Source organism: Lethenteron reissneri, chromosome 26, assembly GCF_015708825.2.
Source record: "Lethenteron reissneri isolate LAM-NWPU_2019-01 chromosome 26, ASM1570882v1, whole genome shotgun sequence".
Lineage (NCBI taxonomy): Eukaryota > Metazoa > Chordata > Hyperoartia > Petromyzontiformes > Petromyzontidae > Lethenteron > Lethenteron reissneri.
The window spans coordinates 11,633,589-11,649,376 of NC_083804.1; the positions used below are offsets into that span (position 1 = coordinate 11,633,589).

Sequence of the window (15,788 nt, forward strand, 5' to 3'; positions counted from 1 at the left end):
TAATTTTGACTGTCACTCCGGCTTTATCCACTGGCCAGGGAAAGTGACAACAGACATGCAATGTCTATGTATTGTGTAAACATGTTGTGTTTTGATCTCTCACATCAGTTTGTGAGGAGTCACGCATTAGATATTTTAATTATTTGATGATTATGACGATTTCCTTTAAAACGTCGCTGTAAACAGTACAGTATTAATATATGTCAATATACCGTGCGCCACCCTGCTCCAGCCTAATAGCAAATTATAGTTTTTGATAATGCACGCTAAAAAGGTGAGCAGTGGTGCAGCGGTTAGCCCACACCAGTGGTGAGTCATATCCTTCATGGCAAGTCACCAACCCGCACAGACCAGCGTGGTGAAGTATGGTCAAACACTGCCCACGATACAGCCCAGGGAAAGTGGGTTTACGAATTAAAATCCTTGTCGGCGGTCTACTCATCCCCATCATGCCTCCAGAGGAAATGCAATAAGTGCCTCCTTACGGGAAGTCAGCAATGGTGGGTGTGTTGCATGGGACTGGAATCTGCCATGGGAATAGAGAATTTCAGTCGCAGACTCCGGCAGGACACGGGCGCTACATGGAGCGCATTAAAATTAATATTAAGACGCAACAATGATGGAGCTTTCATTTTCATGCACCGACATGGGCTCCTGACCGAAATTTTGTAACCAGATTGGAGGCACGTTTATGACTCCTCTGGAGTAATTTAACCACCCACATCGCAGACTTCCCCGAATATATGTCATTATCGGCTGGGCAACTTGAAATCAGCATTGTCCAGTATTTCGTTCAGCCAGAGTAACTTGCGCACACACAAAAAAAAACTCGCCGTGTACATGGCCATCTTGGTGCCTGTCATCTTAATATGGGATTCGTGTTATGTTCTTAGACTGAAGATGCATTGTGTAAATTAATGGGGTCCTTAAAAGATGTAATCTGCAATGACGGAATTGCAATTTGGGAGTCGTCAATAAACCTGCGCACACACTGGGTAGTACGAAGGGTGTATCGTAGGAGTCTCATCCTACTCGTGTGTCAACCACGGTGTAGAATCGCAATATGTCTTTATCCTGGAGGAATGCGATGAGCTGTGAAGCTTTTTTTCCCCACAGATGTCCAGTAGGGGTGGGTCAGAAAGCGACAGCAAACACAAAAAAACTAAAGGGACGCAAGAGTTGAGAAAAGGTAAGCAAGTCACAAAAAGTAAATAAAATATGAAAGTACAAGTGACATACGTACATAAATTCCTCCAGATTTTTCAACACTAAATGCAAGCTTGGGCAAGTCAACAAAATAAAAACAAAAACAGTCCCAGACCACACCAAGACATCACACAGTCCACAACACACAGTCACTCGATACAATTGCACACTAAAATTAAACTATCGGTACACGGGTAAGGATCAACGTTAAAAATCACATTGGCAAATGTGGTTCCATCCAGCACTAATCTTCTATTTCGGGATATTTTTGAAGAAAAGTTTAGGATGTTAAGGGAGGAATAAAGGTTGTTCCAAAACGTTGGTGCTGCAACGGCAAAGGCTTTGTCACCTTTTCCAATTCTTATTCTAGGGATAGGTAACAAAGGCTATTAAATGATAGGTTTCTTGGGTTTGATAATGGGGTTCATGAATTATCCAAGTATAGCTAAAATTTTCCAATAATTTTTTTATGGATGAACAGAGGTCTTCTTGCATCAAGCAATGTGTGTTGATTGGATTTTAGGTAGAGGTCACAATGGAGGGTCCTGTATGGTAAATTCAAAGAGAAGAATGATAAAGTGGGTTTAGTCTGTTCAGTGCCTCATTCGTAGCCGATCATTAAACAGCATCACAGCAGTGAAAAAGTGATAGAATGATAGCTTCAACAATTTGCAGGCGCAATCAATTGGGAAAACTACGTTTGTTTCAAATGGGAAAACGACGTGTAAACACCCTAATATGCTTCCAACATATCAACCTCGCAGTTGAACCTGCAGCCTAATTAGAATTATTTAATAATGGCGGACACATTTATACTATATACGGGTGAATATGCAATGCATAAACGGTGTTCTTAGCTTGCAATCCAAATGCTATTTTTGTGCTTTGTACTGGATAAAAACAACTCAATGTAAATCGAAAAAGCCATCCATAAGCAGCTCCGTGCTCATCTTGCCCAGCTGCCTTTTTTTCTGCTGGTTAAATGATCCCTCCTACCTCCTGTTAATTCACGAATAGCACACAGCTCATCACCCACCCTCCTCCCCTCTCCTCCCCTCCCCTCCCCTCCAAGGTGCTCTGCAATGTCTGCATTACACCACTTTTATATTGAAGCGATTGACTCATTTGGGCCAAGCTGGCTGCTTAGACATAATATCATTAGACATAATTAACGAATGTGAAATCTTCCAATTAAGTAGCCGCTATGATGGATAACGATCCTGGTAATTAGGATCGTAATGCGCGCCCGTTCAATTGGCAGCCAATGTTACGTTCATTCTGTGGGCGTGCGTGGTAATTATACAGAATCGGAAAGTTGAATGGTTCATACACGTCACGACTGAACCTTGGGGAACAGGTTCGATTGTAGGTTCAATTCCTTCGCTGTGCCATGTGCACTGATGTTATTTGTTCTTAAGTGGTGGGGTCGTACAATATTTATCAACAGAAAATAATTCATAATTAGGGTATGAGAGCTAGAATACATGATCGACAAAAGCAAAAAAACATGTCATTAAGTTGTATTTGATTAGCGTTTAATATTGTTTTACGTTTACACTAAACTAAACTATTGTTTATTTTTATTATAAAATAAACTCTTGTTTATATAAACCAATCTCTTGGCGCTTTTTCACAAGCGACCTGGCCACAGATGATAGCTCAACGAAGTGGCTTATCATGTGGAAATGTATAGCACCAAATACCCTAAACGCATGTTTCTAAATGTGGAGGAAACCCCGGAGGACCCAGAGAAAATGCACGCGACCACTGGGAGAACGTGCAAACTCCAGGGTTATGATTGAACCCACGACTTCCTGTATATCAGGCGAGATAATTAACATCTTGCCCTCGTGTTTAATCAACATTGACCTGTGACGTGCCTTTCCACCCCAGTATTACACAAGTTCCTGCTAAAGGTTTGCGTCAGATTTGGGTTCATATCAGGAGTTGTTGCTCGTGTGTGTTTTTTATTTCAATGAATGCATCGGGCTGGTTACTCATTGTGGCAAACAGTCGTGCTCGGCAACACCCAACGAAGCACGTGATGAGGGCCCCAAGTGGCTCAAGGGGCAAAATATGTTGCAGATTCATGGGAACCTTCGGAATGCACCAAATATGAGCTCGAAATCAGATCCTAATAAACATACAACTTACCGTGAACATAACCATGCATTCATCTCTCATCTCTTGTCTACAGCTCTCTTCTCTCATCTCAGTACGCTCATATCTGTTGTCCACATTTCTCTCACCTTTATATCCTGTCGCTTTCGTCCATCATCTCCCTCCAAAGCAACTCTTTAGGACTTTCTCCAGTGGAGGCCCTTCTGCCAGCAGTGGTGCGAGTGGCAATTGCAGGGCTGACATTGTAAAATGTTTACCGTCTCACTGGGAGTTTAAATAATTGAAGGGCTGAAGGGAAAAAAAAGAATGACTCATACTCAGGACTCCCTTATGGGCCATCACTAACCACTGCAGTTGAGCATATGAAGCATGAGCTTCTTCAGTGGTGGTGATGATGATGACGCAGGGCATATTTTGGGTACAAGGGGGAAAATGTTCTCTAAGGAGGCAGCCTGCTGTAACCGATTCAGTGTCAAGATCAAAGAGAACTCACCCTGTGACTTGTTAAAAGTTTCACTCGTGGCCGTGATGTTTTACGGACGTTTAATTTCGTGACCGCAATGTGCCATGACATAGAAATGCACTGCTCACCAGGAGCCAAGGGAGCGTTTCCAGCCAATAGGCTACGAATGAAGACAAAGATGCCCCCTCCTCCTCTAACCTGCACAAGCTATTGGGGCAAGTGCTCATGAAAGCCGTACGGTACACGATTGGGTTGTATGACCAGCACCACGCCAGTGATGATGGTTACAAACTGCACCAGGTACTTATTTAAGACTGAGTCACCCAGGACTGATTAAGATATTCGTCGCTGATGTTAATCGTGAGAGACTCGGTTTCCAGGCTCTTAGCTAATCACTATGCCCCCCTCCGCAGCCCCCTACGAACATACACACACCTGCAGTCACGTGATCATTTGTGCTAGCTGACATGAAGCCCCGTCCTTGAATATGAATAAAGACAAATGTGATGTATTACCTCCTTAAGTCTTGAGACATGAGTCATGTGCAATTTGAATTCATTACCAAATAAAATCCAAATGCAAGATGATGAATGGCTCCACTGTGTACCACTGAGCTCAATTATAGATTGCAAGATGTGTCACGTGGATTATTGAGCAGTAATTACAATAATGTACAGCCTTTTGTCAATCCGCAATCCACTGCTGGATGAAGGCCTCCCCACGCTCTGTGGGTTGTAAGGGGTACTTTGACCATACTTCACCAGACTGCTCAGTGCAGGTTGGTCAAGGCATACATGTGTAAGACTTTACTGTTTGTTTTACTATTTTTTATTTTACCAGGTAAGGCCCACTGAGCTATATATCTCTTTTTCAGAAGCTACCTGGCCACAAATGATAGTACAACGAAGTGGCTTATCATGTGAACATTTATAGCGGTCAAATACTCGAAACGCATGTTTCTAAATTTGGATGGTAAAACTGGAGGACCCGGAGAAAAATCCACGCGACCACGGGGAGAACATGCAAACTCCAAATATACAGGCGTCAGGGTTGGGATTAAACCCACGACCAGGCGAGGTAATAAACATCTCGTCACCGTGTATACACCATTGGATTTGCCTGTAATGAAATCTGCTGCCCACGCAGTAACCACACTTCATACAACAGCCGTTTTGCATATTGGTATCCCATTCAAGAACTGCCTAGACTCCAGCCTGCTAGGGTTCCGATGTAACAGGCTAAAATAACCCCCATCCCGATTAAACCCGGGTATAGTTTGGCCCAAGCCAGAGTGTCCCCGTGTCTGTGTTTTATCACTATTATTATTTGATATTGATTTTATACGTGACTTTACCGAAAGAACCAACGAGTAATTAATGCAGTCACGAAAGCTTCGAATAGAGTTTGATGTAATCAATGCTTTAATACGCAGTAATTTGTCAGGTATTGTGACACATGCAGTGAAATGTGTGCACAATGGTAAGGACATTCACGTTCAATTCCCTATTAGTCCAAGGAGATGGAGACATTTGTGATAAGCATGCCATGATGCCTGCCATTAATGTTCATTGCAGTGTTCCATCCCACCTTCCACCAGAAGTAAAGATTGAATGGGCTTGAAGTTGACGACTGCATCAGTGGTCACATCTTTCATGGAAACACTTTGAAAAGCCAAGGTCAAGCACATCTACAGCTTTAAACAGTTTCCACGACGTATCTAGCAATGGATTTTCAAACCCAAGGAAACCGAACACTGCAACGAATAATAATGTTATGGTTCATATGGAGTTAATGACAAATATGTGTAATAAACATTGTATCGACATTGGGAATGTGGTGCATTAGAGCTAGAATAAAGCTCATTCCATTCGTCAACATCTGTGAATAGAATAGTATGCTTTTTCTAAATGCTTATATGATTGGGCACAAACTACCGAGTGATCCTTACTAATGGGAATCATTAATCTCGGTAGTAAAAAAAGATACACGAATCACACTGTAATAAAAAATATCAATGTCACCTTACTTTTCCAAGTCTCGTCCAAGATAACTTGAAATTGTATTAGCTGCAAACTGATTTCATTAAAAAATATATATTAATTGATTGTTTTGTTCTCAATGCAAAACCCAGTACATAGTCGATTGGATTATTTATTAACAGGAAATGAGAAAAGGAAAATGTTCTCTAAAATATAGAACTGCGACATGGTAATTTAATTTAGAAACATTGATCATTTCTCATTTGTTCTCAGTGTGTGACACTCATTGTGTTGTTAAGAGATAGTGATGTTTTTTTGCCAGATGATATATTTACTGCGAGCCATAATGCAATCCCTATTTTAACGAATTCACCTCAATCTATTATAACATAGATATCAATGTAATAACTCTTTCCATTTAGAGAATGTAAAAACATTTTTGGCAAATTTTCATAGGTAATTACGTTAATGTACTACATCAGTATGTTGCTTTTGTTATTTACCCCAAGAAAGGAAGATTTTAATCAGTGAATGGATCTGAAATATTTTATATTAATAAACAAAAGTTGAAACATTCACAAAGAAGCATGCAGAGGTGCATGTCTGGAATTGCATTGGGGGACAGAAAGAGGAACACATGGGTTAGAGGACCAACGCAAGATGGAGATGTCATTTTAACAGGAAGCTTTCGCGACCAATATTATTCATAATAGAGATTTTGGGTTATGTGTCGTTAAACCCGCTACCAACCGACACGGCCAAAAACGTCAGGATGTACAGGCATGGTGTGCATGCATAATGTAGTTTGATTACCCTATGAATAACCCAACCGGTAATGGTTATCTATTGTAATTTATATACATACATTACCCCCCCCCCCCCTCTGGCATTCGCACCTGTGTGGCTAACAAGTGACGACATCTCATTTTTGCCCTCTATTTAAAACCGAAGCAAGAGGATTTCTCCACAACTCTGGCTGTCCGCTTGACGATGCTATATGTAACTAGCAGAAGTACCCGGCGTTGCCCGGGTGAAAAATATATTTCTTAATAATCTTACATATATACACAGATTTCATTGTTATGTAATGTTTGAAAGTTTACAGAAGATTTTAAATGTATTTTCCCCCCGGGCAACGCTGGGTATATCGAGTTTATACCACAAAGTCGTCGCTTGACACGGGTGGGGTGTCGAGGCCTAGTACCGTGCAGAGCCTCCGGCCTCGCCTAGATTGCCCACCCGGCTGAGGCTGGGTACCGGGGCCGTTACCCCCCCCCCCCCCCCACGCTACAATAATACTGTCTAATCGCTATAATTTTATAATCTACCGACCCTATAATAGTAATTGCACACATTGTGGTGGGGGGGGAGTGAAGAGGACGTGAAACTTTGATGAATTTACCTCAGAGTCGCGTGTTAATGCGTACGCATATTTTTAACGGGAATTAAAAATGGCGTCCACCCCGCAGCGAATGCGTCGCTACCCGTTGCCAGGGGCAACCGCCGTGGAAAACCAAACAGACCAATCGTGTCTCGCAAATCCCTCACATTTCGTCCAATGAAACTGCGTATGGTCCGGCGACACACACACACACACACAGACAGACAGACAGACCGACAGACAGACAGATTTGTGATTTTATTTATATATATAGATTACCGGCGACACATCATACTCGAATTATAAATGTCGTGGGTTTACTCTCTAACACACAACCGGTGTGCTGAACTTATAACGAATTGGCACGTTTTGTTTATGTGACAAACCTTACTAATTGGCGGGTGGTGACGGGGTTTAACGAGACATGTATATTCACGGGATTTAACCCCCCAAAAAAACCTCTCTTATGGACACATCATATTGACTGTGAAGAAAAGTATTGGGCTTGGGTTTGTATGAGATGATTTCTTTAGGTCAAGAATAATGTTGGAGTGGCAACCAAAGGAAGGAGTGGCAGCCAGAGAGAGAACGTCCACAACAGAGCTGGAGCAATAGGGTCAGCTTTGTGCATGTGGGTGGTAGATGGATATTTTTGCGTTACATTTTTGCGTTACATTACTGAGACGGCAAAAGCTTGGGGAGGCCTTGGATGAATCACGATTGATGATGATAATGATCGTGATGATATATGCTACACTACTCAACAACTATACTCTTTGTTTTTTTCGGTAAAGTCACGTAGGTAAAAAAAAAAATGAAAACAACTTAATTAAATCACGACGTTTTGGGCGCAACACAAGCGTCCGTCTTCAGGTGGGGACAACGTAGCGAAAGCACAACCGCTTAAGTGTGTCTAAGAGATGGCTGTGACAAGGAATTATATAGTTGCGGGGGAAGGAGGGGGGGAGGGGGCATGGTGAGTGTGGGGGCGGGGTGTAAGCTGGGAGGTAACCTGGAGTTCAAACTGAAGCTTTGTGATGCAGGGGGCAGAAGTAGATAAGAAAGATAAGTCAAGCCGAGTATGGGGGCGGGTGTGGGCTGGGAGGTAATGCATGGAGTTCAAACTGAAACTGAAGCTCTCAACAACTCTTAGACTGTTGAATTCTACCCATTGTAAATGTGAATAAACCCACACAGGAAAGCCATCTGTATGGACACAACTCATGAGTAATCCTGCAGATCTCCCATTTGACAGGAAGCCACTTTCGTAAATGCCTGGTGCTCAATCTTACGTACAATATCCGAGCGGCTGAACGTCTCGTACCGACCCACTACAACGGAACAGTTGACTTTGAGAAAGAACCCAAGCCAAAATCCCAATGAGTGTGCGGGTTGTTGGCTGCCCTTGTGTTTCTGAAGTGTTTATTAAAATATTCATACAACTCATTATAATCTCTCCTCACTCACCACTAAATGATCCCATGACACTCTTTGTTTAATTGCATATTCTAATTTTCTGATTATTTAGCGATCTGCCATTTGAGATGGATCCACTTAGGACTCCAAATGTAAACATCGTTTAAAGCAAGAAGGCAAGCCCATGCTGTCCATCACTCATACAGTTATACGGTATACACTCATCCATAACGATTGATTTCAAAGTAGAATAAAACATGTATATAAAACGATGTTTTAATTTCTGGCATTAAATCTAGAAACTTAAACATTATAAAAGTTGCAATTTGTAACAATGTGATATTACGTAAATAATCTGAAATATGAACACTTCCATTAGTTGATGCACACTACAGTTACTTTTGAAAATGCGTGCAATTCGTCTTCTGCAAGGCTCAAGTCTCGTCGCTCATCTCGACTTCATGAAGAACTACCTTTAGAGATTTCCACAGGGAAAAGGTCTGGCTCTTCACAGTGCCAACCATTAATCAAACTCCAGAAAGAGGCGAGTGCTCTCTCGTGGAGAAATCCCCCAGAGATTGCCTCAACTTTGGTTCCGTAGTCGTAGCAACATTACACGGCTCATGCATGGGAGGAGAGGCAATATCGCGTCGCCTCCGTCCATTTATTTATACCTAATACATCTCTTTCAATGGACTTCATCATTCACGGCTTATGGGAGCATCGAAAGCAATCTGGAAGGCGGTTGTGTATTTGCTTGTGAACGGAGGTTATCCCACATCTATTGTATACAACATCGCTATCTGGGTTTTTCTAAACAGAAACACATACCGACAATTGCATGAAGGCCATTTATACGTGTGCTCTGCAAAAGGTAATGTGAGTGACTGGAGCAATCTGTGCAGCATTCTTTTGAAATGTGTGCTCCCCAGCAATGTGGGCCACGGTAGCAATCTGTGCAGTCTTATTGCAATACACGTAATATGATAACATAAAAAATGCATGCTGTAATTTTGAAGAATGAATAACCACACTCTATATTATTACGGGAGAAATACTGGCCCTAAATAATAAATTCTACTTTCAGTTTTGGCATTTTTAAAAAGGTGAAAAGTTAGAAGGCAATTACACTGCTGCAGCAATCGGACCACGCTCCATAGCACTGGTTTTGGTTTTCTGATTTGAAATATAAACTCTTTACCTCTTTAGACATCACAAACACAATTGCTTTATAGCCAGCGAGCAAACAAACCCCTAATTTACATGCTACATTGTTCATATTTTCATAAGGAGAAGGCATTGATGTGCAACATATGAGCCACTGTTTATATATATATAAAAATTGATATACTACCAAAGTTTATTAAATCTCAAATCTGAACCCTTGCCCTCCCAAGAAAATAAAAAGCTATTGTTATTATCAGGGATTCATTTCTCACCCAATATTTTGTGGTAAGCAGCTGGGCTGATATGCAGTCGGGCTTAACAGCATAAGGCACCACCACTAGAGCACAAGGTACACCTATAATCCATGCTATTGCAGCCTTTACTGTATTCCTATAATCTGATGAACAGCTGTAGGACCGAATAAGGCGAAATTGATGTCGCTTGGTGCTAAAATAATTCCCGAACACCATTCCGGACTGTTCCAGCTGAAATAAAGTACCGGCTATGACTGTAATGCATTGGAGCATCGCAGTGACATATTTTGTTCAGAGTGTCGCATGTGTTGACTGTTTCGCTGTTTTTCACTCCGGCTATATCTCGCCTGCAGGTACACCAAGATGAAAACCGCCACCAACATTTATATCTTCAACCTGGCTCTGGCCGACACGCTGGCCACCAGCACCCTGCCCTTCCAGATTGTCAACTACTTCATGAGCACATGGCCCTTCGGTCGCGTCCTCTGCAAGCTCATCATCTCCATCGACTATTATAACATGTTCACGAGCATCTTCACGCTCACCATGATGAGCATCGACCGATACATCGCCGTCTGCCACCCGGTGAGGGCCCTGGACTTCCGAACGCCCGTCAAGGCCAAGCTCGTTAATATCTGCATCTGGTCGCTGTCGTCTGCCATCGGCCTGCCCGTCATGATCATTGCGGTGACCAAGCAGGATAAGAATGGTGCGCAACTCCTTTTGCTTTCATTGTTTTTGTGGGTTCACATCCCTGCATCTATATAATCATAATAATATTCAGCTCGTGTGTATGTTTGTCTTGGGAACATCACCTTGACCGCGCCACCAATTGCAATGAATGGGCTGTAATTTTTGTAACCTCATTAAATACCATTCATACAGCACTTTACCCACCAATTAAGCAAGGTTGACTTATTGACTCTGGCGATGTTGATATGATCTACCATTTGCAATATCCCAGCATCTAACTCCAGGTGTGTTGCAACATCATTCAATAGATAAGCTTGCACCACTGGTGGATAAGCCCACATTTATTCCATTAGTGGCTGCAGACATAAAATATACAAATTCTTCCGCATACGATTGGACGCATTAGCGCATTGTGAGCTTAAGCACCTACTCTTAGGTTTTTTCGGTAAAGTCACGTAGGTAAAAAATTACGTAGGTAAAAAATACAATTAATAAAAGTAATAATAGAAAGTAATAATAGAAATAAAATAATTATTTTATATTATTTCTATGATTATTTTATTTTATTTCTATTATTACTTTTATTAATTTTAATTTTTACTTACGTGACTTTACCGAAAAAACCTAAGAGTATGAATCCTTGCAGTCACGAAAGCTTCAAATCTAGCTTAAGCACCTCTCAGAGAGGACACACACTTGCGTCGCTGATGAACCGCCCGTATTTCCCGTGCCGCAGGCAACGTGGACTGCACGCTGGAGTTCCCCAGGCCGACGATCTACTGGGACAACATGCTGAAGACGTGCGTGTTCGTGTTCGCCTTCTTCATCCCCGTGTGCGTCATCACCGTCTGCTATGGCCTCATGATCACGCGCCTGCGCAGCGTGCGAGTGCTCTCGGGCTCCAAGGAGAAGGACCGCACCATGCGGCGCATCACACGCATGGTGCTCGTCGTGGTGGCCGCCTTCGTGGTGTGCTGGACACCTATCCACCTGTACGTCATCGTCCGCGCCATCGTGCGCATCCCCGAGAGCGCCGTCGTGACGGTCAGCTGGCACGTGTGCATCGCCCTCGGCTACGTCAACAGCAGCATGAACCCATTCCTCTACGCCTTTCTCGACGAGAACTTCAAGCGCTGCTTCCGAGAATTCTGCTTCCGCCGCAACTTTCGACTGGACCTACCCAGCACGAGTCGCGTGCGCAGCATCGCCCGCGAGGCCTCCTCCATGAACAACCTGGATGGCAGCAATGACAACTCCTGACTAGGCGTGGAGATGCGGGGACACCGGACACGTCCCCTAAGGGGAGATGACACCGATGTCACGCAAGTAACCAGCGCCTTCTGAGCTCTAGTGAGCGTTCGACTGCTCCTTACTATTAAAATTCTTTCCCTTTATTACTGCTAACCCTACTTCCTCCCTTTGTTGCTGTTAATCCTACATAATGCACGGGTATAATATGACTTTGAGACCGACCCCCCCCCACCTCCTACACATTCCACAAGTAGTGACTAATCCCATATCTGCATTTTCCATAAATATGCTAAATTCATCTGTTGATATGTAAATTCCTTTGTCAAGGCGCCCTTCCTCCTCTAATCCAGCTTAAATATACGCTGCCAAGTTTGGTGGTGTTTATTCAGACGCTGTCTTTCCGACAGACCTGTTCTTCACCTGAGGACGGCTGCTTGCGTTGTGCCCGAAACGTCGTGAGAATTGTATTTTATGATGTTTTATTTTTATTATTTTATTATTTCCCTTCTACGTGACTTTACCTAAAGAACCAAGAAGATGCTCGTAGAGCGTTTATTCCTTTTCGGTTGTAAAGCAGGTGGCTTTGTGGTGAGTTTGACGCGCCGGTGTGGTTTGGTTTTTATTTCTTACGGAAGATCGAGGACCGCATGTTGTGGTGCCCTGATTTGTTTGGCAAACTCTCCACGCCGATCATGGGAGTGATTGTGTGTAAGCGATGTGCAAATCAGCAAAGTTTCACGTAAACTAGAGTAGGTGTTTATCGTTGGAAATTGTATACAATTGTAATAGACAGCATTGTATAAAGGTAATGGGGTGATATTATTATGAGCTGCATATAACCAATGGGGTTTATTTTTCAATTGTGTTTGCCAGAAATACGCAGGGGGGTCACGTTATTCTTAGAGCGGGCTATGAAGTGCGCACAAAAATACATTTACATACTGAACTTTCGAATACCATGGCCATTGATATCAAAGTATGTATTCAATATGTCCTTCCCCTGCACCTCCGATGAGCTTGGTTTGCTACGTACGGTGCGAAAGAAGTTCAACATACATATTTAAGTGAGGATTAAGCTTCCCTATATACAAAATAGTGGTGCAATTTTTTCGTCAAATCTATTTCACCACCCTTGATTAAGTTCACTACTGTATCATTCTGCTAACACAGGGTATTGCCAAGGACGTTTGGAGCAACATTACAAACCAAAGAAATAAAATATGACCATTTTATTCTCAAATACAAACACCTGAAGCACTTATTCTGCAAACAAGAGGCCTTTGTATGTTGAAGGGCAAATATTTTAAACTTTATGTGGCTGTAATCCTCACTTCAAAATTAAACGGTAAGTGAAAACAGGAATGGGTTCGTAATATATGGCACATTTTAGTACAAAAATTATTGTTATGAATGAAATAAGGTTGAAAGAATACCGGATGAAAAATCAAGACGGAAAATACAATATATCAAATACAAAAACGGAAATGTGCAAATGTAAATTTTCCCACAATGTATCATTGAAAAATATATATTGCGACTTGTATTTGAAACCTAGAAATACACGGTGTTTCCTTGAACTTGAAAGCAATCGGGTCTGTTTGCATCGTGCACTGTAATGCAGATGAACTATAAATGCATAACGCGTCCAAACTCGTTAGTCGTTATGAGGAGTTTCATTCTGCTCAATAAAAAGTGTACACAAGGGCTTAGGGGCTGCAAATGTGCAGCCTCTTTACTTTGGGAGTGTTCTATTTCTGCAAAGGTTGGGTGGGGGAGTTAACTCGTGACACAACAGACCCCCAAACCCGAGCTGCACTAATGGGACGCTCCCAAACAAGCGATGTCCTTAGGCTGTTTTACATCATGACCGATTTACACGGAACGCCACTTGTGTTGTATCCCATGCTACGCTCGAGCAACCTGGGGTAGTTTGTAGGCATTTTCCCATCAGGAGTTGTGTCTAAATCCAATAATAATGCAGTCAACAACATCTGTACATCACAGATGTATGCGTGAGAAATACGATGTACATGTGCACATTATAGCGCCGTCAAAAGGATTTTAAAAGCACGATTTTACGGTGACCACTAATGTTAGTGACCACAAAGCCGAGTTGAAGCTTTCTTTGAGCTTCCTGTGTAAATGATTCATGCCCTGCAATGCAGATTACATTATTTAGTGGGACGACTGCATAATGTTTACAGACGTATCAGTCACTGCTCTACATTGTCTGACATTATTGTGAGAGATATTGGTTTCAAATTATCATAACAGAGCATAACAGTTCAGTTAACGTGACTTTTTTTGTCGTCTCATTATTAAAACATGTGGACATCTGCTGTTATCCAGTTGGTATCTCCGAGGAACATTCTGCACATTCCCTTGGGAATAATGCGAAAAAAGTAAGTGAAGTGACACAACCGTCTGGGAAATTGTTGTTCAAACATGACTTTCGTGACAGAGCCCTCTTAAATTTCGATTTAAAGCTTTCGTGACTGCAGGGATTCATCTTCTTGGTTCTTTCGGTAAAGTCACGTAGACGCTGTCTTTCCGACAGACCTGTTCTTCACCTGAGGACGGCTGCTTGCGTTGTGGCCGAAACGTCGTGAGAATTGTATTTTATTATGTTTTATTTGTATTATTTCCCTTCTACGTGACTTTACCGAAAGAACCAAGAAGAAGAGCCCTCTTATTTAAAGTTCCACACTATGTTTGGAAGTCGCACATGTACATTTCCCAAACTATATTAACGGAAGAATGCGGATTGCAGATTAAATTGATTTAAAAAAACACTCTCATGATTTGTTGAAAATTGCTGCGGTATTTATCTTGTTTAAGACATGACAGCTCAATGATGTTTCTTCTAATCAGCCTAAGGACATTGCTATTTTGAAGTATTTGTTGTTCAATATGTATGTAATAGTTACAGATGTATTTTTGCTGCAATGTCAACAAGCATTGCAATTATCTGTCTAGCATATAGTGGTCTGTTTACAACTTGTATTCGTAAGCCATGTTTCCATTCAAATGATATTATACATTTCAACATGTGGATATATATATTATGAATGATCTGAGAGTGCCCAATATTGTGGTTGCTTCAAACAGCAGCAATTTTTGTTTCATGGGCCACACGTGATGATCTGATGAAATGTACAGCAGTCCCCAGTGACATCCAGATAATTTAATGTGGATGTGCATTCATATCTTAGTCAAAAGAAAAGCCTAGCAAATGCTAGAATTATTCCCATGCATTAAATATGTTTGGTTAAAAAAAATAAAGATTATACGACAATGCATACTGAGTATTTAGGTGAAATAAAGACCCTTCATGCTTAATTGAAATCATTTTCACTATGGGGACCTCATTTGCCAGTAAAAATATGATAATTGGTTTTTTACCCTTATATCTGGCAACAAAACTGACACCTTTTTGCAAGGAGTCATGTTTGCATAGACCGCAATACCTGCAGTCATAATACAAACAAAAGAACATAACTCTGATAATGTGCACTGTCCTTGAAGTTGATTGGTCCACACCCGAGACAGCTTTCCTTCGAGCCTAGTCTCATATGGGTTGGACCAGATGACGCCAAAAGGCGCACAACTCAAGGACAATGCACCATCAGAGTATGAGAGCTCGGGGCAAGCATCTACACTATGGGGACCTCATTTGCCAGTAAAAATATGATAATTGGTTTTTTACCCTTATATCTGGCAACAAAACTGACACCTTTTTGCAAGGAGTCATGTTTGCATAGACCGCAATACCTGCAGTCATAATACAAACAAAAGAACATAACTCTGATAATGTGCACTGTCCTTGAAGTTGATTGGTCCACACCCGAGACAGCTTT

At 41.9% G+C, this 15,788-nt stretch overlaps 1 protein-coding gene across 3 annotated transcripts in view; it reads left to right on the forward strand.

The window, feature by feature from the left end:
* Window positions 1-15,283, forward strand: part of LOC133347680 (delta-type opioid receptor-like) — a 46,911-nt gene extending 31,628 nt beyond the window's left edge. For 2 of the 3 annotated variants that reach the window (XM_061560167.1, XM_061560168.1), the window contains exons 2-3: window positions 10,341-10,696; window positions 11,417-15,283. In XM_061560167.1, coding sequence (XP_061416151.1) covers window positions 10,341-10,696; window positions 11,417-11,940 — 880 coding nt within the window. In that variant the 3' untranslated portion in view covers window positions 11,941-15,283. Of the gene's footprint in view, window positions 1-1,116; window positions 1,190-10,340; window positions 10,697-11,416 lie in introns of all 3 variants that reach the window. The other variant, XM_061560169.1, reaches the window with a different exon arrangement.
* Window positions 15,284-15,788: the final 505 nt, after the last annotated feature.